Source organism: Mustelus asterias, chromosome 14 (assembly GCF_964213995.1).
Source record: "Mustelus asterias chromosome 14, sMusAst1.hap1.1, whole genome shotgun sequence".
NCBI lineage: Eukaryota > Metazoa > Chordata > Chondrichthyes > Carcharhiniformes > Triakidae > Mustelus > Mustelus asterias.
The window spans coordinates 35,478,677-35,505,390 of record NC_135814.1 but is presented as its reverse complement, the minus strand read 5'-3'; the positions used below and the strand labels follow the sequence as shown (position 1 = coordinate 35,505,390).

The 26,714-nt window shown below is 43.4% G+C and overlaps 1 protein-coding gene across 1 annotated transcript in view; it reads right to left on the bottom strand.

Moving 5' to 3' along the window:
- The window catches only part of dpp10 (dipeptidyl peptidase like 10), an 837,745-nt gene that overhangs the window by 384,560 nt on the left and 426,471 nt on the right, over positions 1-26,714 (bottom strand). Inside the window, exon 5 of the mRNA XM_078229163.1 lies at positions 7,354-7,428. Within this exon, the coding sequence (XP_078085289.1) occupies positions 7,354-7,428 (75 nt within the window). The remainder of the gene's footprint in view (positions 1-7,353; positions 7,429-26,714) is intronic.

Below are 26,714 nucleotides of genomic sequence, written 5' to 3'. Positions count from 1 at the left end.
TATTTGGTAGCACGAGCTTTCGGAGCGCTGCTCCTTCATCAGGTGAGTGGAGAGTTGGGTTCACAAACAGGGCATATATAGACACAGACTCAATTGCAAGATAATGGTTAGAATGCGAGTCTTAACAGGTAATCAAGTCTTTACAGGTACAGACAATGCGAGTGGAGAGAGGGTTAAGCACAGGTTAAAGAGGTGTGAATTGTCTCAAGCCAGGACAGTTAGGATTTTTGCAAGCCCAGGTGACACTCCTGCCAGGCAGGAGTGTTCCCTTCCTGTCGGGGAACACATCAGCAGTCAAGGGCATTCAGCCTCCGATCTTCGGGTAAGCGTTCTCCAAGGTGGCCTTCACGACACACAGCAGCACAGAATCACCGAGCAGAAACTGATCGCCAAGTTCCTCATGCATGAGGATGGCCTCAACCGGGATCTTGGATTCATGTCACACTATGCGTAACCACCACCATTTGGCCTGGGCTTGCAAAACCCTATTAACTGTCCTGGCTTGAGACAGTACACACCTCTTTAACCTGTGCTTAACCCTCTCTCCACTCATATTGTCTGTACCTGTAAAGACTTGATTACCTGTTAAGACTGGCATTCCAACCAATATCTTATAAATTGAGTCCGTGTCTATATATGCCCTGTTTGTGAACCCAAATCTCCACTCACCTGATGAAGGGGCAGCGCTCTGAAAGCTCCTGCTACCAAATAAACCTGCTGGCCTTTAACCCAATGTTGTGAGACTTCTTACTGTGCCCACCCCAGTCCAACACCAGCATCTCCACATGAATCTAAGGAGCAGGAAGGACAGATTATTCTTTGAATCATGTTCAAAGACTCCGATTGCTTCAAAGTTATGGAAACCTGCATAGGTAAACACTGCTGTGAATGTTCGATCCATCTATTGATAGCTAATCAACACTTCAGAACTTTGAGCTCTTCATCCATTGACATATGTGTGCTGGCTAAGTCAATAAAATGTCATATTTCTCTGGGAATTAATTCCTTGCATATTGAATTTAACCTATAGCAATCTCATAGCATACATGAAAAAAACCTTTATGGGCCACAATGTGAAAATGAAATAATGTTACACAAACGTGATAATATTAATTTTTTACAACTTAATTGATGATATTTCTTTGGACTGTGATAAAGCTCGGCACAACATCGTGGGCTGAAGGGCCTGTTCTGTGCTGTACTGTTCTATGTTCTATGATGTATGAATTGCTGGAGTCAATAGAATTTATAACAGCACAAGACCATTTCCACTCCATTTTCAAATCATAAATACGTCATTTTTTTGAAATTGTAGAGATTTCTTGCCTTTGTTTGGAATTTTATGTTCACAGATCAAGCATATGAACAACACAAATATTCTGTTGAGAATTTTGTGAATTCACTGCAGCAGAACATGTTGATAAAGGTTATTTTATACCAAGGAACTTATGAATTTAAATAAGGTACTTTTCTGATTAAAGTTTTATTTTTTAATATTTTTGAAGATATTGTGTTAGTCTATGGAAATGCTATGTGTGTGTGTCTGTGACTGATATAATTACGTTGGGGACGGAGTGCCCGTGTACTTGAGAACATCAGAGCTAAGTGTAAAAGGAAGGATTTCAGGTGGAGATGATGAAAGTTAGATGAGGTACAAGTAAACACAACGTGGGTAGACATTTGCATTAGGAGATAAGTGAGGATTTGGATTTTTTGCTGTTAACTATCAAAGGGAACTAAAAGAACAGGAATTAAAAGATTTTGGGGCGGCAATGGTGGCACAGTGGTTAGCACTGCTGCCTCACAGCTACAGGGACCTGGGTTCGATTCCTGGCTCAGGTCACTGTCTGTGTGGAGTTTGCATGTTCCCCCCTTGTCTGCGTGGGTTTCCTCCGGGTGCTCCGGTTTCCTCTCACAGTCCTAGGATGTGTGGGTTAGGTGCATTGGCCATGCTAAATTGCCCCTTAGTGTATTGGGATGCGTAGCTTAGATCGATTAGCAGGATAAATATGTAGGGCTACGGGAATAGGGCCTAAGTGGGATTGTTGTCGGTGCAGACTTGATGGGCCGAATGGCCTCCTTCTGCACCGTAGGGATTCTATTATTTCTATGATTTTACAACTTAAGGAAAGGTCACAATTAAATTTCAAAAGGTCATTACATTTTATTTGTCCTAAGAACAGGGACAATGGAGAACATGAAAGATCATTTTAATTTGATGACAGTTAAGTTCAGAGAGATGTTCAACCATGGTTTTAAAGATGAAAGAGAAACAAACAATATGTAAAGAGAGACTGATAGCCCTGCTGTGGCCATTTATGATCCTAAAGAGAGTGCTGTGCTGGCCCAGAATTGTGTAACAAGAAAGTGAAGCAATCTTCAGCCACCCTCAGAAAAGCAGCAGTTTGTTCTGAAAAGCAGAGTTAGTTTGAAGCCTTGGATTTCTACAGTGAAATGTGAGTGAGAGAGAAGCCCTGTGAAATACCTTCCCTTTGGCAACAGAAGGTTGTGCCTTGTGGAAGGTTGCCGGAATTTTATAGGTTAAATATAAGGACTGTTGCTGAAATAGTGTGTTTATTTGTGAGCGTATCCAAGTAAGAATCTGTTGGTGGAATGTTTGTAGAACTAATTTTAGCTGTGCATCTTGAGCGTTTAAGTTTTCATTTCATTTGTTAATAAATGTTTTCACTAACTATTTAAAATCTCCAAAATTGTTATTGCTATTCTTGACTCCTGACTTCAGCACACATAACGTCTTGTAATAAAGTATAAAGTGAAAACTGTTATGATAGCCTGCCAGGTTTTGTTTTGGGATTTGTTTGGCATGACACGTACCATCTGCAACATCACAACATCGGTGACTAGTGGTGTTCCACAGGGGTCAGTGTTGGGACCACAACTTTTCACTATATACATTAATGATCTGGAAGATGGAACTGAGGGCATGGTTGCTAAATTTGTGGAAGATACATTTGCAAAAGATATGTAGGGGAACAGGTAGCATTGAAGAAGTGGGGAGGCTGCAGAACGACTTGGGCAGACTAGGAGATTGGGCAAAGAAGTGGCAGATGGAATACAATGTGGGAAAGTGTGAGGTTATGCACTTTGGTCGAAGAATAGAGGCATAGACTATTTTCTAAATGGGGAAAGGCTTCGGAAATCTGAAGTACAAAGGGACTAGGGAGTCCTGGTTCAGGACTCTCTTAAAGTTAACATGCAGGTTCAGTGGCAGTTAGGAAGGTAAATTTAACGTTAGCGTTCATTTCTAGAGGGCTAGTCTACAAGAGCAGGGATGTACTGTTGAGACTGTATAAGGCTCTGTTCAGACCTCATTTGGAATATTGTGAGCAGTTTTGGGCTGCATACCTAAGGAAGGATGTGCTGGCTTTGGAAGGGTCCAGAGGAGTTTGACAAGAATGATCCCAAGAATGAAGGGTTTTTCAAATGAGAAACAGTTGAGGACTCTGGGTCTATACTCGATGGAGTTTAGAAGGATGAGGGGGGATCTAATTGAAACTTACAGAATATTGAGAGGCCTAGATAGAGTGGATGTGGAGAGGATGTTTCCACTAGTGGGAGAGGCTAGAGCTCGAGGACACAACCTCAGAGTGAAGAGACACGCCTTTAAAACTGAGATGAGGAGAAATTTCTTCAGCCAGACGGTGGTGAATCTGTGGAACTCATTGCCATAGAGGGCTGTGGAAGCCAGGTCATTGACTGTCTTTAAGACAGAAATAGATAGGTTTTTGATCAATAAGGAGTTCAAGGGTTACTGGAAAAGGCAGGAGAATAGGGGTGAGAATCATATCAGCCATGATTGAATGGCGGAGCAGACTCAATGGGCCTAATTCTGCTCCTATGTCTTTTGGTCTTATAACACTTCTAAAAATAAAAATTATCATCCACATTAGTACAAATTAGAGACTGGATTTTAGGCTTGACTGCAGTGCTTGCCCCGGTGTAAGTGTTGTGGGCATTCAAGAGAGTTGTCACACAACAATTTAACAAATGATTAATTGGTCCCCCCCCCGCCCCCAATAGGCCTTGCCCCCCTGATAGCCCCACCCTCTGCCTCCGCCCCCTTGGCACTCTCCAGTCCCCAGTGGGTATGCCAGGGTGCCAGGCCCCCCTCATATCACCAACAGTCAAGCATGGAGATGCTCCGTATTCCATTGGTTTCACCAACTGAAAGTGCAAAGATTCAGCAGCAGTTGCTGCTCTTTTGGTGGACCAATCCTGCTGGACGCTAAACTCAGCCTTTACGAATATCTGTTATTTCATCCAGCCACCGAGTAATACCTTTTGGCAAATGTAAACTTTTTGGGGAAGCTACTTTTGTTTTTATTCATTGGCTGTGGGCATCATTTGCTCGGCCAGTATTTATTGCCTATCCCTAATTGTCCTCGAGAAGATGGTGGTGTGCTGCCTCATTAAACCGCTGCAGTCTACGAGGTATAAGTACATCCATAATACTGTTTGAGATGGAGTTCCAAGATTTGACCCAGCAGCATTGAAGGAATGGCAACATATTTTCAAATAAGAATGATGTGTGGCATGAAGGAAAACTTCCAGGTGATGGTGTCCCCATGTATCTGCTGTCCCTGGCCTTCTAGATAGTAGTGGTGATGGGTTTGGAAGGTGCTGTCTAAGGAGTGTATGTGAGTTCTTTCAGTGCGTCTCGTAGATGGTACACACTGCTGCCACTGCATGTTGGTGAAGAGAGTGAAATTTTTTGTGGATGGAATGTCAATCAAGCAGACTGCTTTGTTCTGCATGGCATCAGGTTTCTTGAATGTTGTCGGAGTCGCATTCATCTGGGCAAGTGGAGAGTATGGAATCACACTCCTGACCTGTGCCTTGTAGATGGTGAGAGTCGGGAGATGAGTTAGTCACCATAGGATTCCTAGCCTCTGACCTATTCTTATAGCCACAGGCTTTATATGGCTAGTCCAGTTCAGTTTCTGGTCAATATACCCTCCAGGATGTTGATAGTGAGGGTTTCAGCGATTGAATGTCAAGGGGCAATGGTTAGATCCTCTTTTGTTGAAGGTGGTCATTGCTTGGCACTTGTTTGGCATGAATGTTGCTTGCCACTTGTCAGCCCAAGCCTGGATATTGTCCATGTTTTGCTGCATTTGCACTAGGACTGCTTCCTATTTAACTTTCAATTGGCAGATTAATACAAGCTGTTTGGATTGATTTATTTACTGCAAGGAGTCTCCACACTATGGAAATACATTTTTCATGAGAAGGAGATTGATGGAAATCCTAAGGGTTCACTCTCAGTTTTCTCCTCAATACAGAGTGCCTTAAGTATCCTTTCAGTGCTAATAGCTTTAATAACATTGCATGAATAGTGATAAACAATAAATTGGATGCGGTGGTGAGAATTTGAACAGTAACAGCTGAAATATGGAAAAGAAAATCACTGATAACAAAGTAATGGGTGGTATCTTGAGCCCATGTTCGCTACCTGCGAGGTTGCTGTGGGGCTCAAGATACGGAAGTCGTTTTCTCTCCGGCAAGAACACGATTTCAGATATTCCCCAGCCCTCGTCGGTGACATCACGTCAGCACGGGTTACAACAGATTCACACAGATATGAACCTGTCATGGAAGTCTCCCCAGGTGCATAAAGGTGAGTATTGCCCCCACGGGACAAGGAACATGGCCAAGCAGTGCCCTGGCAATATCCACTGGCACTGCCTCTTGGCATAGGTTGGCACTGCCAGGTTGTCACCATGCCACCCTGGCAATGCCAACCTGTGCCAAACGGTGGCTCCCAGTGGGAGCCTCATGGGGGTGCGGCGAGGATTCATGCAGATATGGTTGTGGGCTGGGAGCAGTCTGATGAGCAGGGGACGCCATTGATGATCATTTAGTTGGGGGGAGAGGGCGGGTGAGAGAGAAGCGGCTGATGATTGCGAGGGGAAGAGAAAGGGCTGACGAGTGCGGGGGTGGGGGGGGGAGAAGGGGAGAAGGGCCAATGATTGCAGGTTTATTGCAATACTGCTCAGGGCACCATTAAAGATGGCATCTTGATCTCTCAGCAGCCGGGTTTTGCCAACGTGTTTAGGCACCGCCCTCCTGTATGACGGCGTGAATCACACTCTCTTAACACTTTTTGGTAGAGTGTGATAGAATCTGAGAGAAAACCGATCAGTTTCTCTGGAGAGAAACACACCCATTTTCTCACCAAAAATAACACTGCCATTTTTTGGTAAGATTTCGCCCAATGTTCTTTGGAATAGCATTTGCACTGTTTATCCAGTGTCTCTCGAGTTTTCCCAATCATCCGTTGTCGACACTGGGATATTGGAGAAATCTTGCCTAAATTTTCCGGGGTGTACTCCTGTAATTTTCTATTATTTAAACACACAGCCAGAATTCTCTGGCTGTTCTCTGGCTGTTCACACTGGTGGGATCTTCTGGCCCCGCTGATGGTGCACCCGCCCATGGGTTGAAGACCATAAGACATAGGAGCAGAATTAGGCCACTCGGCCCATCGAGTCTGCTCCACCATTCAATCATGGCTGATATTTTTCTCATTCCCATTCTCCTGCCTTTTCCCCATAACCCCTGATCCCCTTATTAATCAAGAACCTATCTATCTCTGTCTTAAAGACACTCAATGACCTGGCCTCCACAGCCTTCTGCGACAAAGAGTTTCCCAGTGGCATGAGACGTGCTGTCTCCCACCACGAGAAACATGCTGTTGGGAGTCCAGAAAATCCCTCACAACAGTATTACAGACTATACCATCTATAATAAACCGGTCCAGATCTGGATTGCACCAGGACTTTGTACAACTTTAGCCTTTACTCTTTTGTCAACACTTCACAGTGGGCACCAAATAAAACTCAATCCAAGTTCAAAGCGGAAACAAATGTAGCAACAGAACAGTATTAGAGAGAGAAAATCTTCAAATCACTTCTAAAGCACTGGAGAAAAGATCTGTCATCAGCATAAGCACATGCATTTACACTAGAGTGTGAAATTCATGTCCGTTAATAATTTCTATTTTCCCTATTTCAATCATATTTGTTTTCTCCAGCACTACTATTTATAGAGTTTGAAAAACCTAACAAATGAATTTGGAACTGGAGCAAGAACTCCATTTACTGGAGCAGCAGGGGATAAATTAGGTTTGCACCAAAGAAAGTATCCAACATACAGTCAAATTCAGGTCCTTACTTTTGGGATCACAGCCAAAACAATCAAACTAGAATCTGGAAATATTCCAATAAGTATACTGGTATCGAGATATTATAAAATGCACTTGCAACATCCGCAGATAAAACATTTCCCTCATATTTAAAAGCATATATATATATCGTGGAATCATTGGTGTACCTGTTTGACGTCATATGCAAGAAGAACAAATCTGAGATCCGGAGAGACAGAGTATTTTGTTGCTTTAAAAGTCACCTAGGAAATGAAATAGTAGAAGATAAATTTAAGAGTGTTAACAGAGGAATACACTTAAAAAAATAATCTCCATAATTTTATCCTTATAGCATTCATTCATCTGATAGGTTGTTTAAAAGCTGGGCTTAATTTTTTGCTGGGAGCTGGAGCAAAACGATGGTGACTCATCTTCAACCATTTGCAGACCACTGCAAGTCACTAAATAAAAGCTTGAAGATTGGTCACCCAAGGTGCAACTTTGAGAATTACAGCTACTTGGACTGTCTTATGAAATGACAAAATATTTTTTTTTTCATTCTCTGCCTCTTGCACACAATCCCGGCTAGATAGTAATTTGCGAATCTTATCCATCATTTGAACTCATGCTTTTGAGTTGTTGATGCCATGTAGGTCATCTGAATTTATTTCATAAATATATTTGATTGTATCCTTACTCATTCCACTGAGAAAGAGGCTAAAAAAAAAATCTAAAATGCCCGACACTGCAGTGAAATTAAACACCTATGGGAATCATAGTCTGAATAATAATGTTTTTACATCAGTAGCTCTGAACTGTGTGTATGAACATTTTACTTTTTTTCATTATTTTCAATACCTACTTTCTCTCAGTGGTGAGAAACTTCAAATCCATGGGGTTATTCATGAGTAATGAATGTCTCAGCTGTCAAACACTATGCCTCATCTAACATTCTTGAGAACGTGAAGGTATCTATTTATATCAGGTATTCTCAGTGGCATAGCAAAAGCATAAAAATGCATTTCAATGCATCTCAATGGAAAATTAAATTGCTTCGGAAAGTGTTGTTCTTTTAAGGCAGTACAGACAACAAAGAAAGGTTTCTGATAACAGGGTTAGATTTTATTTTTTAAATATAAAGAAATATAGGAGAATAGCTCTTTCAACAGTAGGGCATTGCAAAGGGTAAAGGTGTACTTTAAGAAATATAGGCCGGAATTCTCCCCCAAAAAATTTTAAGTGTCGAATTCACGTGAAAATTGGAGTAAATCACATTGATTTTTTCAGTGGGAGTTCAGAGAAGAATCTCCCACACTCTGTGCACTGCAGAGGCCACCAGCGTGAATATCATTAAATTTCAGGGGATGGGGCCTATTCCAAGAATAGGCTGAAATCAGCGCACTGAGCGGGCCTCTGTGTATGTGCCAATCTGTCAGTGCCCAGATCGGTGCATGCGCAGTGGCCCAACACTGATGGCCTCCCGATTGCTGGCCAACCCCGCGATTCTCACAATGCTGGCCCTCCACCCCCCGCAACGGTCCGATTGTTGGTCCCCCGACCATTCCCGGGCCAGCCCCGAGCCCCCCCTGGACCTGCCGCGATCTCCAGCGTCCCCCAATGAATCCTCCCCCCCCCCCCCCCGACAGTAACCCCCTCACCCCACAGTCCTGACCTCCGTAACAGGCTGACTGCCACCCCTGGCTGACTCCGCCCTCCCCAACCCACTCCGATCACTGACCTCCCTCCTTCCTCTACTGATCCCTATTCAGAGCGGCAGCGGGACTCCCCACCGATCGCCCCCTAAGCCCCTCCCCTACAGTCCCTGCTCCATCAGACCCCACCTCCCCATATGCCTCACCCCCTTAGCATTGCCCGATGGGCATTGGCACTTTGCCCATTGGCAGTGCCAGGAGGCACAGGCTGGCACTTCACAGATGCCAATGCCCAGGGAGCAACTTCCGCCTGCTGCCGGACCTCCTGGGGAGCCCCCGAATGCCCCTCCTTCACTCCAGCAGGATTGGGCCACTAGTTCCCCGAAGGTGGGGAGCTACTCTAAACCCCGCTGGAGTGAAATACTCCTGGTGGGGAGCGAGATGCTAGCGGGCCTGGAGACTTCAGTCCCGGGCCTGCTAATAGCATTTAAATGATATTAAAATAAGGCTTTCAATACTTACCCGCCTCCCCACTAATTTCCAGCATGGAGCAGACACTGCCAGAAATCCGACGCTGGGAGACGCTATCATGGTGGGAATGCATGCGCGAATCAGACGCATAACCCGCTTTGGGATTCTCCTGGCCCGCTGCACTAAAGAATTAGCGCAGTGGGATGGGAGAATCACCCCCATAAAGTGATTTTTTTTCCCGCGAGTGGGGGCTGCAAGATATGTTTGTGTTTAGAAGAATGGTGGACAATCATTTTCCCTGTCCTATTCTGCACCAAAGCTTATGTTGTACAAGGAGCAGATATTCTTGGGGTAGGGTGGGGAGGGTGGTGGGAGAGTCAGTTGGGGGGCGGGGGGGTGGGAGGGAGGTGGGCTGGGCAGCAGTGGGTGGTGGTGAGTTATCTTTTGGTGCCAATAGAAAATAATCCGGCACACATTTTTACATTTTCAGTTTTGTTTTTCAAGGACAATTAGGGATGGGCAACAAACATCAGTCGAGCCACATCACATGAATGAACAAAAATAAGCTCCGACTGGCTTTGAAAACTCATTTTCTGAGGAATAACGTTGCAAACCTGTCACTGCCACTTAGTTGTCCAACTTGTTGGTAAACCAAGATGTTGCTCCACCGGCTTCCTGGAATTAGTTTCTTTTCTATTCGTCCCTGTTACTTCCAGGAATTAATATCACCGACACAAAATCTCAGCCTCTAATAACCACAAACATCCTGACACAAATTAAGCTGTGCTTCTTCTTAAATGGATTAGCATATTTATTCCCACTATCTACCTTTCAGAATTTGATTTGTCCGGCACACTGATCCTTGGCAACATAGTGAACTTTATCTTCCATCAGTTCTGCATGTTTTATCATCTTTTACCCTTTTTCAGACAGGATGTTACAACATTTCCCAGTTGAGCTGTTGTTGTGTGATACATGCTGCAGTTACAGTGTGGTAATGATGGAGGGCTGGCACACTGAGCTCAGTAAGAAGTTTAACAACACCAGGTTAAAGTCCAACAGGTTTATTTGGTAGCAAAAACCATAAGCTTTCGGCGCCTTAAACTTCACTGGCTGTCCTGTCTGGAGACAATACACATCTCTTTAACCTGTCTTAATGCTCTCTCCACTCACATTGTTTGTACCTTTAAGACTTGATTCGTTGCAAGTATTCGCATTCCAACCATTATTCTGTAAATTGAGTTTGTGTCTTCATATGCATTGTTTGTGATCAGAATTCCCACTCACCTGAAGGAGGAGCTTAAGGCTCCGAAAGCTTGTGGCTTTTGCTAAAAAAATAAACCTGTTGGACTTTAACCTGGTGTTGTTAAACTTCTTACTATGTGTTTACCCCAGTCCAACGCCGGCATCTCCACACACTGAGCTCAGTGCAGGCCACCACTGAAGTGAATTCCTTTGTGTAGATCATGTTGAGATTCTTGTATAGTGACGTAGCTGCACGGAACCAAGTGGATGGTGAGTATCACACCACACCTTGACATGAGGTTTAGCAGTTTTAAGGGATCAGATGTATAGTTACTCTACCCCAGTGTTGACATGGATAGTCCTGATCAGCCTCTGGTCAATATTGAAGATATTGATCATAGAAATCATAGAAACCCTACAGTACAGAAAGAGGCCATTCGGCCCATTGAGTCTGCACCGACCACAAACCCACCCAGGCCCTACCCCCATATCCCTACATATTTACCCACTAATCCCTCTAACCTACGCATCTCAGGACACTGAGGGCAATTTTTATCATGGCCAATCAATTTAACCCGCACATCTTTGGACTGTGGGAGGAAACTGGAGCACCCGGAGGAAACCCTCGCAGACATGAGGAGAATGTGCAAACTCCACACAGACAGTGACCCAAGCTGGGAATCGAACCCAGGTCCCTGGAGCTGCGAAGCAGCAGTGCTAACCACTGTGTTACCGTGCCGCCCAACTTGTTGGCCAGGATCTTGCTAATAATGATGATGTTGAAGATTAAACGGAGATGGTTAAGCTTTCTTGTGCTTGACATGGTCATTCTGTGGAATGTATGTAGCACAAATGTTGCCAATTGATTATCAGCCCAAAGCAGGATGCCATCCAAGTCTTGTTCCATGTGTCGAGTGCTGCTTCATTATGGGAGGATTTGTGAAGAAGGTTTTTAACACTGGAATCATCAGCAAACATTTCCACTCCTGACTTTATCATAAAGGGAAGGGCCTGATGAGGTAGCTGAAGATGTTTGGAGCCAAGAATGCTTTCTTGAGGAACTCTTGCATTGATGTCTTGGGGCTGAGATGACTTGCTTTTTTTATTGTGCCAATTGTAACTCCCTTTAACCACTATTGACTTCAGTTTTACTGGTGGCATTCAGTCAAATGCTCAATTAAAGTCAAGGGCAACTACTTTACCTTTCTTCTGGATCAAGGCTGTGAAAGAGTGGAGACAAATGGTGTTCATAGAACCAAACTGAATACTGGTGACCAGGGTATTGGTAAATAGGTGGCACTTGATGGTGAGGGACCAACAAGGTAATGCTTGGCTGTGGTGTCTCAGCACATTTGCTGATTCTCCTGCTCCAACATTTTTGTTCTATTTTTTCTAATATAATGTTATCAGTCTTCAGTTATGATAAAAGGTTATACATCCCAAATACTTACCTTTTCAATTTACAGAAACTGACTGATCTTTAGTGTGCCCCTAGCTTTTCTGTATTTAGTTCATGCCAGCTGTCCCTGATAAAATGTATGACAATGAAGCCATTTTAACCAAAATCTATTTCCACACTGTGCACAGTTGCGACTGAAAGCTTTCATTCTTTCTCTTATTTCCATTAGCTCAAAAATACTGTGCAAAATCATGTTTTATAACATAAAACTACATTTATTGAGTGGGCTGAAACCATTGGATAATCTTAAAATGACTGAACAAAACATTTTAAGTGACTTAAACAACAGCTCCTACAAATTGTAAAGCCATCAGAAAGGAGCTGGGCTATCTTGCAGTATACCACAAAGACTTAATCAACTTAGAGACGTGTGAATGAGTCAGCTGCTGAACCATTCACAAAACATCCAGACGTAGCCAGCCTGGGTATGGAACAAAGTATGGGACTCAATCACTTTGGACGATGGATCCCGGATGAGACTGGAACTCCATTGGCCATAATCTAATCATTTTTAAACAATGGACTTCAAACAAACCATTGTGACCATATTTGGGTAACTGGCCAGTTTGTGAAAAGAGATCATGAGTAGAGACAACTAGGCCTCTTTGTGTTTCAGAAGTTGCTTTTTAAAAAAAAAATAGGCCAGTCAGATTGAGACTGGAAAGATCCCCAGTGTGCACTCTCTCCAGCCATCTTGCAAGCGTGCACCTAGCCACACATTGCAGACAACATCTTAAACATCTACACAGCAGCTGCTGACACCTGAAGAAAATCAGAAATCATCTGTCAACATCTTTCAGTCATCTCAACTTTGCATTTGGGAAGACCATTGAACCCAATCTGAAACCATTTAAGTCATCGGTCTATGGGATCCATTCAGTTGACTTTTTTGTACTCCTAAATAATTTAAGCTATCCTTCCACTTCGTAACTTACTTCTGCATGTGCGTGTGTGCGTGTGTGTGTGTGTGTGTGTGTGTGCATGAGCACTTGAATGCATGTGTAAGTGTGACTGGGAGCCTTTTTATTTATCTTGTGTGTTAAGTAGAACAAGTACTACTCCCCTTTCTTTTAAAACTTACAAGATAACCTGTCTGTGTGCATCTTTTACAGTTACAGCATTTAAACAGTTAAATACACTGAATTGGCAAGTGACAATTAAAATAAGACACCTGTTGCCATCATCTGATGGGTAGAAAGAGAGGGGAACAATTCTATCAATTTTATGCTGATTGGAACAACACTTTGAGACTGACAGGCTGTGTTTATACCTAAATTTCTTGCTCCAGTCCCTTTAGCTGTTTTGTGATGGGATCTTTCTTTCTTGATGAATATCAGTTGTCCCAATGTATCATATTCCTCAATTCTTAGCCTTACGATCATGTAGCATTACTGCTTCTCCTCAGAGAACCTTCTCCTGCATGTAGTATCACGTGCACTTTCCTCTAATTGAAGATTTGCAACAATTCTGCACATAGTAAATTAGATTAAGCTGAACAATAGTTTCAAAAAGAGCTTACATAGCTCCACAGAAAACATAAAACCAAAGAAACACCTTGATTCTAAGCACATGATATAAGAAAGCATGTAATTACATAAGCTTGTAGCTTGAACTGCAAAGAGATCTGTCATGGCTTTGCTTGCATCAAGGAAACATGTTTTGTGCATTTTCGAATATTCCAGAATAATCAAAATTTCATTATTATTGTATAATAAGGCTGCAGGGAAAGCGGTAGGTGATCTTGATAAGCTTTGGCTTTATTTTTTCAGCTTTGCAAAGGGTCATTTGGACTCAAAACGTCAGTTTTTTTCTCTCCTTGCAGATGCTGCCAGATCTGCTGAGATGTTCCAGCGTTTTCTCTTTTGGTTTCAGATTCCAGCATCCATGGTAATTTGCTTTTATAAAGTTAGGGAGGGAGTGGATCCCAAGAAAAGAAATTTGTGGAATGTCCAAGAGATGGTTTTTGGAGCAGCTTGTGACAGAGCCTACTAGGGAACAGGCAATTCTGGATTTGGTGATGTGTAATGAGGCAGACTTGATTAGGGAACTTAAGATGAAGGAACGTTAAGAGAGCAGTGACCACAATATGATAGAATTTACCTTGCAGTTTGAGAGGGAGAAGCTGGAATCAGATGTAACAGTATTACAATTAAATAAAGGTAACTACAAAGACATGAGGGAGGAGCTGGCCAGAGTTGATTGGAAAGGGAGCCGGGGAGACAGTGGAATAGCAATGACAGAAGTTTTAGGGGCTATTCGGGAGGCACAACAGAAATTCATCCCAAGGAGGTGGAAACATGCTAAGGGGAGGACGAGGCATCCATGGCTGATGAGGGAAGTCAAGGACATCATAAAAGCAAAGGGAAAGCATACAAAGTGGCGAGGATTAGTGGGAAACCAGAGGATCGGGAAGCCTTTAAAAGTGAGCAGAGGACAACTAAAAAAGCAATAAGGGGGAGAAGATGGAATATGAGTGTAGGCTAGCTAGTAATATAAAAGAAGATAGGAAGAGTTTTTTTCAATATATGAAAGGTAAGAGAGAGGCAAAAATAGACATTGGACCACTGGAAAATGATGCTGGAGAAGGAATAATAGGAAACAAAGAAATGACAGAGGAACTGAAGAGTTACTTTGCATCAGTCTTCACGGTGGAAGTCACCAGTGGGATGCCAGAGCTCCAGGAGAGTCAGGGGACACAGGTGAGTGTAGTGGCCATCACTAATGAGAAGGTTCTGGGGAAACTGAAAAGTCTGAATGTTGCTAAATCACCTAGACCAGATGAACTACACCCCAGGGTTCTAAAAGAGATAGCTGAGGAAATTGTGGAGGCATTGGTAGTGATCTTTCAGGAATCACTGGAGGTAGGGAGGGTCCCAGAGGACTGAAAAGTAGTTAATGTAACACCACTGTTTAAGAAGGGAGGGAGGCAGCAGACGGGAAATTATCAGCCGGTTATCTTGACTTTGGTCATTGGCAAGATTTTAGAGTCCATTATTAAAGATGAGATCACGGAGTACTTGGAAGTGCATGATAAAATAGGACTGAGTCAGCATGGCTTTGTCAAGGGGAGGTCATGTCTGACAAATCTGTTAGAATTCTTTGAGGAGGTAACAAGGAAGTTAGATAAAGGAGAACCAGTGGACGTGATTTATTTAGATTTCCAGAAGACCTTTGACAAGGTGCCGCATAGGAGACTGTTAAATAAGTTAAGTGCCCATAGTGTTAAGGGTAAGATCCTGGCATAGATAGAGGATTGGCTGACTGGCAGAAGGCAGAGAGTGGGGATAAAGGGGTCCTTTTCAGGATGGCAGCCGGTGACTAGTGGTGTGCCTCAGGGGTCGGTGCTGGGACCACAACTTTTCACAATATACATTAATGATTTGGAAGAAGGAACTGAAGGCATTGTTGCTAAGTTTGCAGATGATACAAAGATATTAAGTTTGCAGATGACACTAAAGTCGGTGGAGTTGTAGACAGTGCGGAGGGAAGTGGCAGGTTACAGAGGGACATAGATAGGCTGCAGAGCTGGGCTGAGAGGTGGCAAATGGAGCTTAATGCGCAAAAGTGTGAGGTGATTCACTTTGGAAGGAGTAACAGGAATACAGAGTACTGGGCTAATGGTAAGATACTTGGTAGTGTGGATGAACAGAGGGATCTGGGTGTCCATGTGCATAGATCCCTGAAAGTTGGCACCCAGGTTGATAGGGTTGTTAAGAAGGTGTATGGTGTGTTAGCTTTTATTGGTAGAGGGATTGAGTTTCGGAGCCAGGAGGTTATGCTGCAACTGTACAAAACTCTGGTGCGGCCGCATTTGGAGTATTGCGTACAGTTCTGGTCGCTGTATTATAGGAAAGATGTGAAAGTGTTGGAAAGGGTGCAGAGGAGATTTACCAGGATGTTGCCTGGTATGGTGGGAAAATCGTATGAGGAAAGGCTGAGGAGCTTGAGGTTGTTTTCGTTAGAGAGAAGAAGGTTAAGAGGTGACTTAATATAGGCATACAAGATGATCAGAGGATTAGATAGGGTGGATAGTGAGAGCTTTTTTCCTCGGATGGTATTGGCTAGCATGAGGGGACATAGCTTTAAATTGAGGGGTGAGAGATATTGGACAGATGTTAAAGGTAGGTTCTTTACTCAGAGAGTAGTAAGGGTGTGGAATGCCCTGCCTGTAGCAGTAGTGGACTCGTCAACATTAAGAGCATTCAAATGGTTATTGGATAAACATATGGATGATATTGGAATAGTGTAGATTAGAGGGGCTTTAGATTGGTTCCACTGGTCGGCGCAACATCGAGGGCCGAAGGGCCTGTACTGCGCTGTAATGTTCTATGTTCTATGTTCCATTTTCATTTCCAAGAGAATCTGGTAACATGATGAAGAAAACATAGTAAACTTCTACGAAGTTTAAATTTGCCGAATTTCTAATCTGAGACATTTTGTAGCTGATAGTTTTTTCAGGGATAATCTTAATCTAACCCGCTTGCCATGAATGGGACAGGTTTTAAGTCAGACTGCCATTTTTCACAGCACTCAGTACAACATTTATCAGGGTGGGTTTAGTTCAAATTCACCACCATTAAATCACTAAACTGTTTACAGAGTTCCATTGTTCTCCAAATCCCCCAGTTCACGATGAGAGTTCCATTGTTCTCCAAATCCCCCCGTTCTTGCTAGATAATATTGGCATGGTTCTTTCCTATCACTCCAAAGCATCCTTTCTACTTCTTTATTCTTCCACCAATCTCTTCCCCTCCCTCCCCCACCCCTCTCCCCCCACTCATCATTGCCCCAATGAAAAGGAGTCTTTCTGGCACCTCTCCTCCCAAAGACCCAATCATAACTTCTCCCACATTAGTTCTGCTCCCAAAAAGTGCCACTTTCAGCTTCTTCCCTCCCAGAACAATCAAACCTATCCTCTTCTCCTTTTCCCTGTTTTTACCTCCCTTTCTCTTGCCCCTTTCCTCACCTCACCATGATAGGAAGTAACCACAGTCACTACATGCAATGCAGTTCCTATTTTCATAATTATCTATCACACACAATGCTGAGGAGCACTGTTAGTAGCAATAGAATTTTGGGTAGGAGTTACATTAAAGTATGAAGAGTCTGCTAAGGTAACTTTCTTCTTGGTGTCTGCTGGAAAGGTTGAACATGCTTACTCTGCCCATTCTTCCAGCTCGCTCATGTTTTGTGAATCATTTGGTATTACATCCTTACTGACACTATCTAATATCCCACGTGAAAGTATCTGAACATGTGCATGGAAGTCGGCTGCATTTTGGGCAGTGAAACATTTGACACTTCCAGTCTCATCTCCATTCATAGAATCATAAATCCCTACAGTGCAGAAGGAGGCCATTCGGCCCATCGAGTCTGCACCGACCACAGTCCCACTCAGGCCCTATTCCCTATACCCTGCTAATCCCCCTGACACCAGGGTCAATTTAGCATGGCCAATTAACCTAACCCGCACATCTTCGGACTGTGGGAGGAAACCGGAGCACCTGGAGGAAACCCACGCAGACATGGGGAGAATGTGCAAACTCCACGCAGACAGTGACCCGAAGCATGAATTGAACCCGGGTCCTTGGCGCTGTGAGGCAGCAGTGCTAACCACTGTGCCACTCACATAGCATAAGAAGGAATTTTTCTAAGGTTTCCTCCAAGAGTCTATTTCCTCTCACTGTCGAGTTATGATGTTGTGTAATTTGCTTTCCAGGTTGGTATATGAGACAGAAATTATGTCAACATTCAAGTTAAGATTGGATAGGTGGATGAAGGAGAGTTGGTCGATGGGATATTGGAACAGGGCAAGTCAAAATGAATAAGACTATTGTTCATGTGGAGGCTAAATACAAAGACAAATTGGTGACATCCTATGGTCTGTTTAAGTGTTGTTACCCCTATCTATGTATTTCCACCAGTGCTGAATCATCACTAATTCACAAAGAAGCAGTCCCTGGCACCTCTTGCAATCGGCAGTCATCTTTTTCCTCAATGATCTCAACTCCAGTAAATGAAACATCATACACCGGCTAGTCACCAAACTGGAAATCAACTTAATCTGATAGCAGCACACTTTCCATTTTCTGTCAAGCCAGACACATTAATGGTCATTAGACCTTGCTCCACTTGACATCGTACTCCCAAATCTTTTTGTGATCTGACAAAATAAAAGGTACATTACACTTTCCACCAAGGTTCTTAGCTTCTAGAATTGGATTATATCCCTAGGGATATCAAAACAGATAGTTAAGTTCAAATGTCTATTGCAGCAGGGATATACACTGAGGGCCTGAACAGAGATACATGCTCTGTTACCTGATTAAATACGCTGTAATAATAAAGAAAATCTTTGTGCAACGTGTTAAATCATTTTCCGAGTGCAATTTCTAGTTTTGATTATTAAACCACACATATTATTTTATATCCTGGGGGAAATCAGACTCCAAGTATTCACATAAATTATTCAAGCTGGCCTGACAATAGGTGTCTGTAACGGTTCACCGGTAGAACTGAGCTGTGAGGCAGGCGGAAGGGAGTTCAAGCCCCACTCCAGACTGAGCCCATAATGCAGGCTGACAATCCCAAGCAGTTTTGATGGAGTGTTGCATTAACAGAGGTGTCACTGTTTGATGAGATGTTAAACTGCAGCCCTTTCTTCACCCCCCCACTGGACATCTCATGGCGCTTTTCAAAGAATAGCAGAAGTGTTCTGCACATGTTCTCATAATTTCTCAACATAATTAGAACATATTATCCAGCCAGTTACCTGATTGCTGTTTATGAGTCCTTGCTGTGTGCAAATTTGTTGTTATGGTCCCAAGGCACATTTACAGTTATGACATAGGTTGTGGATGTAATAAAGACTCAAAGGTTGCTATTTTTATTGTAAGATGTTTCTTTTTGACATGAAACCTGCAGAATTTAAAATATTGAAAGTTAACTCCAGGCAAAGCAAGTAGGATGTGTAGTGATTGCCACAGGTATAGAGTGGCATGAAGGCTTACTAAAACGTGAATCAGAATCTATTCTTGTTCACTTAGAAATATTATTTTGACTTTTTCAAAGCCTGTACTCAATACGAAAATTCTTGTGTTGCTTGACAAATCTTTTGCAATTTATGAAAGGAAAGGAATATATTTTTCCTTTGCCAAATAACTGCTATGAATCAAATAAAGTTTGAGTTCTTTTTTGTTACAAGCATGGTGCAGTTCTTGTGTATGGCTTTGCAATTTGGTGTGGAGATGCCGACGTTGGACTGGGGTAAACACAGTACGAAGTTTAACAACACCAGGTTAAAGTCCAACAGGTTTATTTGGTAGCAAAAGCCACACAAGCTTTCGAAGCTCTAAGCCCCTTCTTCAGGTGAGTGGGAATTCTGTTCACAAACAGAGTTTATAAAGACACAGACTCAATTTACATGAATAATGGTTGGAATGCGAATACTTACAACTAATCAAGTCTTTAAGAAACAAAACAATGGGAGTGGAGAGAGCATCAAGACAGGCTAAAAAGATGTGTATTGTCTCCAGACAAGACAGCCAGTGAAACTCTGCAGGTCCACGCAACTGTGGGCGTTACAAATAGTGTGACATGAACCCAATATCCCGGTTGAGGCCGTCCGTGTGTGTGCGGAACTTGGCTATCAGTTTCTGCTCAGCGACTCTGCGCTGTCGTGTGTCGCGAAGGCCGCCTTGGAGAACGCTTACCCGAATATCAGAGGCCGAATGCCCGTGACCGCTGAAGTGCTCCCCAACAGGAAGAGAACAGTCTTGCCTGGTGATTGTCGAGCGGTGTTCATTCATCCGTTGTCGCAGCGTCTGCATAGTTTCCCCAATGTACCATGCCTCGGGACATCCTTTCTTGCAGCGTATCAGGTAGACAACGTTGGCCGAGTTGCAAGAGTATGTACCGTGTACCTGGTGGATGGTGTTCTCATGTGAGATGATGGCATCTGTGTCGATGATCCGGCACGTCTTGCAGAGGTTGCTGTGGCAGGGTTGTGTGGTGTCTTGGTCACTGTTCTCCTGAAGGCTGGGTAGTTTGCTGCGGACAATGGTCTGTTTGAGGTTGTACCTCCGGACGCTGGGGGGTGCCCTCATGAGAACAGGATATGGCGCTAGACTCATTGATCAACAGTTCCAACGCGCCACAGCGAAAAACCGCACCGACCTCCTCAGAAGACAAACACGGGACACAGTGGACAGAGTACCCTTCGTTGTCCAGTACTTCCCCGGAGTGGAGAAGCTACGGCATCTCCTCCGGAGCCTTCAACATGTCATTGATGAAGACGAACATCTCGCCAAGGCCATCCCCACACCCCCACTTCTTGCCTTCAAACAACCGCACAACCTCAAACAGACCATTGTCCGCAGCAAACTACCCAGCCTTCAGGAGAACAGTGACCAAGACACCACACAACCCTGCCACAGCAACCTCTGCAAAACGTGCCAGATCATCGACACAGATGCCATCATCTCACGTGAGAACACCATCCACCAGGTACACGGTACATACTCTTGCAACTCGGCCAACGTTGTCTACCTGATACGCTGCAAGAAAGGATGTCCCGAGGCATGGTACATTGGGGAAACTATGCAGACGCTGCGACAACGGATGAATGAACACCGCTCGACAATCACCAGGCAAGACTGTTCTCTTCCTGTTGGGGAGCACTTCAGCGGTCACGGGCATTCGGCCTCTGATATTCGGGTAAGCGTTCTCCAAGGCGGCCTTCGCGACACACGACAGCGCAGAGTCGCTGAGCAGAAACTGATAGCCAAGTTCCGCACACACGCGGACGGCCTCAACCGGGATATTGGGTTCATGTCACACTATTTGTAATGCCCACAGTTGCGTGGACCTGCAGAGTTTCACTGGCTGTCTTGTCTGGAGACAATACACATCTTTTTAGCCTGTCTTGATGCTCTCTCCACTCCCATTGTTTTGTTTCTTAAAGACTTGATTAGTTGTAAGTATTCGCATTCCAACCATTATTCATGTAAATTGAGTCTGTGTCTTTATAAACTCTGTTTGTGAACAGAATTCCCACTCACCTGAAGAAGGGGCTTAGAGCTTCGAAAGCTTGTGTGGCTTTTGCTACCAAATAAACCTGTTGGACTTTAACCTGGTGTTGTTAAACTTCTTACTGTGTTTGCAATTTGGGACATATGCCAGATACAACAGACCTACATCAGTTTCGACTTGGGTTTGGAGTCTGGGTGGGTTTTTTTTAGGGTTTTTAAAGTTTATTTATTATTGTCACAAGTAGACTTACATTAACACTGCAATGAAGTTACTGTGAAAATCCCCTAGTCGCCTTTTCGGGTACACTGAGGGAGAATTTAGCAGGGCCAATGCACCCTAACCAGCACATCTTTTGGAGTGTGGGAGGAAACCGGAGCACCCGGAGGAAACCCATGCAGACACCGGGAGAATATGCAGGCTCCGCACAGACAGTGACCCAAGCTGGGAATTGAACCCGGTTCCCTGGCATGGTGAGGCAGCAGTGCTAACCACTGTGCCACCATGCCACTGTTACCCGAAGAATGCTACCACTCATAAGAAACATTCTGTGTATTTGCAGATCTATATACATCTCAGTACTCTACATGAGGTTGTACTTCTCCTTGCTACCAGATAGCATTCTCTGAGTCATATGTCATTACTACATATCTACATCAGTCATTACGTCAGTGTCAGGTGCTCCTGATGTTAACCTTTTACTCAATGTCTACCCCAAGTCTTTATCTCAATTCTATACAACCTCCTACATCTCCCCACAAAGTCTCCAACTTCACAGGGTTAATCTGTGTGGTGCCTTGACCAATCTCCCCGATCTAGTCCTGATTTCATTTTGAGGTTGAGGATAAACTGTACTTTTTTATCATTCGATTGGAGTATCTTCCACCTGGGTAGTTGCAGAGTTTCTACTCTTCTCTGGTATTCCTTCTCTCCGTTCAGACCAACATAGTATGTCCAAGGTTCCATTGATTTCCTTCCAGTGATATCAAGGCTATTTGCTTCCTTTTGAAATGTTTTTGCTAGGTCTTAATTCAGTAAGATCTCGGTTGTGGAGCACTTTCTATTTCAATGTCTTATTCCTGTTGCTCTTGCATCCACATTCTCTCCCTGGGCTGTAGCGCTTTCAAGCCTCTACATTGCTCTGTATTTGAAGTTGAAATTACCAGCTTGACTGTCTCTTTTTTGCTCTTCATGTTTCCTAATTTCCTCATGACCAACTGAGGGAATGTGAGGTTGTGATGTTTATTGTGGAGCTGACAGTTGTGTTCACAGCCATCTTCCCAGCAATAGTACTGATGACAAGAACTTGTTTTTTTTTATTGGAGAAGTTCTATAGTGAAGAAGGGCTAAGTTCACGGGTGTGATTTTCCTGACCCGCTGCATGCTCGAGTAGCACAGCTCAGGTGGGATTAGGCCCCACCCCTCCCTTATCAGCATGATTTCCCCCACGGACTCTGTGAAGCACAGAGTGCTGGAAATCCATCCCACTAGGTATACCCAAAAAACGGGCGGGAAAATCTCCTGTTTTCCCAGCCGTTGGGCATTTAGTTTTTTGGGGGGAAAATTGACCCCAATACCTTTGTTCTTTTTGATCAATTCCATGATTGCTTGACTTTCTCTTTCTGCTCCTCTGTGTGACTGAGGATATCTAGGCAAATTAGTCACTTGCACAAAACCATATCTGCATGCACAAAGTTGTGGGACAGCTCATTAAAAAACAGGAGACTGTTGTCTGACACCAGAACGCCATGTGTAGTGAAGATTTACTTTAGTGATGAAATGACCGTCTCCACCATGATACTGTGCATTCTACTCACTTCAAATCACTTTGAGTAGTAGTCAACGATGCTGATGAAAACTTTGCCTTTAAACACAAATAAATTCAAACTCAGGTACTGCCATGGCCTCAAAGGAAAACTGGAGGTACCAGTGGTTCGCTCTGCTGTTGCCTATTCATTGCATACCTGAGGCATACCTATGATTAACTCTTCAATGGAGTGACGTGATGCCAGGCCACCAGACTGACTGCTGGACTCTTGCTCGACCTTTCACTGTACTCCAGTGACCTTCATGGATTTTTTGTAGAATGTCGAATTTAAGTGTTTTAGTGTGTTGTTAAAAGCTAAGAAACCATCAATAATTATGAGATGTTTTCTCTGTTTGAAGTATTGGCAAAGAATTGTATTGTTAGGAGTACAATATGGCCAACTATTCTGGCAATACTTTCTTATTTGATGCACCCTGTTGTTGTGCTTGCTTAATTTTCTATAATTTCCTCTCAGTAGCTTGTTTTCTCAATAAAGTTTAAATCTTCCATTTTGATTTCTTCCACTGGTATTCTTGCTAATGCATCCACTGTTGTCTGGTACTTCTGTTAAACATACTCAGTAATTGAATCGTATCTCATAAGTCTCCAATTAAAACGTTCTATCCAAGTGGCATTTTTGCTATTTCTGTAAGATTAAGAAGAGTAACCAAAGGCTTGTGATTGGTTTCAATTTTAAACCTTAATTCCATGGCATAGTCAGAGAGTATATAATGTGGCTGCTGATGCTTCTTTCTCAATGGTTGCATAGCTCTTCTCTGTGTTCATGAGACATGTGGAGGTGTAATAAATGAATCGTCTTTGTCCATCTTTTTGAAGTAGAAATAACACTGTGCTCAAGCCTATAGATAATGTGGCTACTGCTACAATTGTTGGTCACTCTGGATTATGGAGTGTTAGAATTTCAGGTGAAGTTAGATGTTTGATCTCGTCAAAAGCATTTAACTGGTCCACATTACAGTAGCATTGTTGACCCTGTCTCAATAGCTGTCAAAGTGGATCTCTGATTTTTGCCAACTTTGACAGGAACTTGATTGACCATCCCAAGGAATGTTTGTAATTTTTGTTATGTTTCTAGGCTGTGGGAATCCTCAAAGAACCTTGGGTTTATTTGGGTCAGCCATAATTCCCGAAGCTTGCACAATGTGGATTTTATAATGCCTCAGGCACATTTTATAATGGGCTTTGCTAATTCACATTTGTTGTTTAATGTCAAATCGGCTTGTAGGACTTTGAGGATTGTTCCCGCTTGACAGTCATGCCTTCCCTTGATAAACTGTGTGCGAAAATGTTGTCCATATGGAATTTAAAATAAAATTCATTCATGGAATGCGGACATCACTGACAAGGTCAACATTTGTTGTCCATCCCTAATTGCCCTTAAACTGAATGGATTGCGAGGCCATTTTAGAGGGCAGTTCAGAGTCAATCATATCACTGTGGGTCTAGAGCCTCATGTAGGCCAGACCAGGTAAGGATGGCAGATTTCCTTTCCTGAAGTGAACCAGATGGGGTTTTTTTGACAATCAACAATGGCTTCATGGTCATCATTAGACTTTTAATTCCAGATTTTTAATGTGTTCAAATTCCACTATCTGTCACGGTGGAATTTAAACCCATGTCCCCAGAGCATTAGCTTGGGCCCCTGGATTTTTAGTCCGATGAAAATATCACAAAATCACTGCCTCCCCCTATTACCACACCTTCCATGTATTCCTGGGTCTGAGACATTGGGCAGAATTGTCCCAAGGCCCCGCCAATAGATTCGTTAGCAGGTGTTGGTGAAGAATATGGTGGCAGGCCAGGTTTTGTGTCAGTGTGAATTTATAGTGGGATCGTCCGCTGGTGCCACCGTGCCAGGTTGAAAAACATGCCAGAGTGTGTGAAACTAATTTGCATCCTGGTAATAGCATGTAGATAAAGGCCCATCTCCCACACCAGATTCCCTGTGATACCGGCACAAAACACATATGGAACAACATGATGTGCAGATGTCGAGATTCATCTGAACAATGCCAGGGGCTACCTCAGGAGTTCAGAATGGAGGCCACTATCAACCTTGGATCCCAGAATATCACAGCAATGGTTGGGGGAGCAGGAGAACCATCCAAATTTAGTGTCCTAGAGGGAGACCATTTTCTAGCTTCTGAATGTTTCTCGAAGTCCATTTTCAATTCCAGGAGATTCACCTTCTTTCTTCAACAGTGGTCTATGATGTTGAGCGCCTTTTCAATATGGCACCCAAATATGATGAAAGATGTGTACCACCAGGCCTGCTCCACCACAGAATATGGTGCCTAACACCCAAATGCATCATTAATTAAGTAATCGCTGGAAGATTTGGCATGTCTCACCAATCTCACCAGTCTCAGCAATGAGATCCATCTAACCTACATATGTTGGGAAACTAAGGGGCAATTTACTCTGACCTATCCAGCTAACCTGCACATCTTTGGATTGTGGAAGGAAACCGGAGCACCCGTAGGAAACCCATGCAGACACAGAGAAAATGTACAAACTCTATACAGTCACCCAAGGCAGGAATTGAACCTGGGTCCCTGGTGCTGTGAAGCAGCAGTGCTAACCATTGTGCCACCATGCTGCCTTGAATAGTTTCAAGAGAAATTACTTTTCCCATGAACAATCACTCAGTTTAGCTTTCTAAGCTTGGCCTGACATGCTATTTGTACAACCATTCTGGTAGTTAAATCTTCCTTCATTTGCGAGGATCCCATAGTCACAATTCTCCACAAATCTGTATGTGTCATTTATAAAGGAGTTCATAGATTCGCCTGGTTTTTGACTCCTCTTGCTAAATCTTGCTTGTTCAATGGTCAAAATTTTTCAACACTGAATTATGAATCAAATTCCAGGCTGAATTTCTCACACAAGCTCGAAGCCTCACTGATGCCCTGTATTCAATAGCAACATCGTTTATGGTCCCTACTGCATAATTTGATTTGATTTGATTTATTATTGTCACATGTATTGGCATACAGTAAAAAGTATTGTTTGTTGTGCACTTTCCAGACTAAACATAGTGTTCACAAAGTACATAGGGGAGGACGAAAGGAGAGAGCGCAGAATATAATGTTACAGTCATAGCTAGGGTGTAGAGAAAAATCAGCTTAAAAAATGGTAAGTCCATTCAAAGGTCTGATGGCAGCAGGGAAGAAACTGTTCTTGTGTCGGTTGCTATGTGATCTCAGACTTTCATATCTTTTTTGGTCCTCCTCATGCAAACCTGAAGTTGATCTCTTTGTGGAGAATCTTTAGCTCCAATTGTCCCAGTGTTGAGCATGTTATAATCCTCCAGCACTTCAAGGTGGTTCTGGCAACGTGTAAACTCCATATTTACCCTCAGCTTTTATTTATATTGCTACTTCAGTAGCTTGTTTTTCAGATTGTGATCTCTACTCATTGCTGTCTGGACTCCGGGGTGGGATTTTCCGGCAGCGCTCACCCCAAGGCTGGAAATTCCCACCCGAGGTCAGGACCTTTGCATGGTTCACCCCCGCCCGCTACGATTCCAGTGGGGAGTGGGATGGGAAATTCCGCCCCAGATCTGGGTGTCTGTTTGCATCTGAAGCACCCATGATGCTCTGTTCTCGGGCGAGTTTTCAATCTTTTTATCTTGTCCTTTTCCCAAGGGTTTCTACGTCTTTCAAGTCTGCAGTCTTCTCTTGGAGTTTTTCTGGGTCTTTAAGATTTACTAAATTCCCGGGACCTGGTGAAATGTATCCCAGGATGTTGTGGGAGATTAGGGAGGAAATTGCAGGTCCTCTAGCAGAGATATTTGAATCATCAACAGCCACAGGTGAGGTGCCTGAAGATTGGAGGTTGGCAAATGTTGTGCCTTTGTTTAAGAAG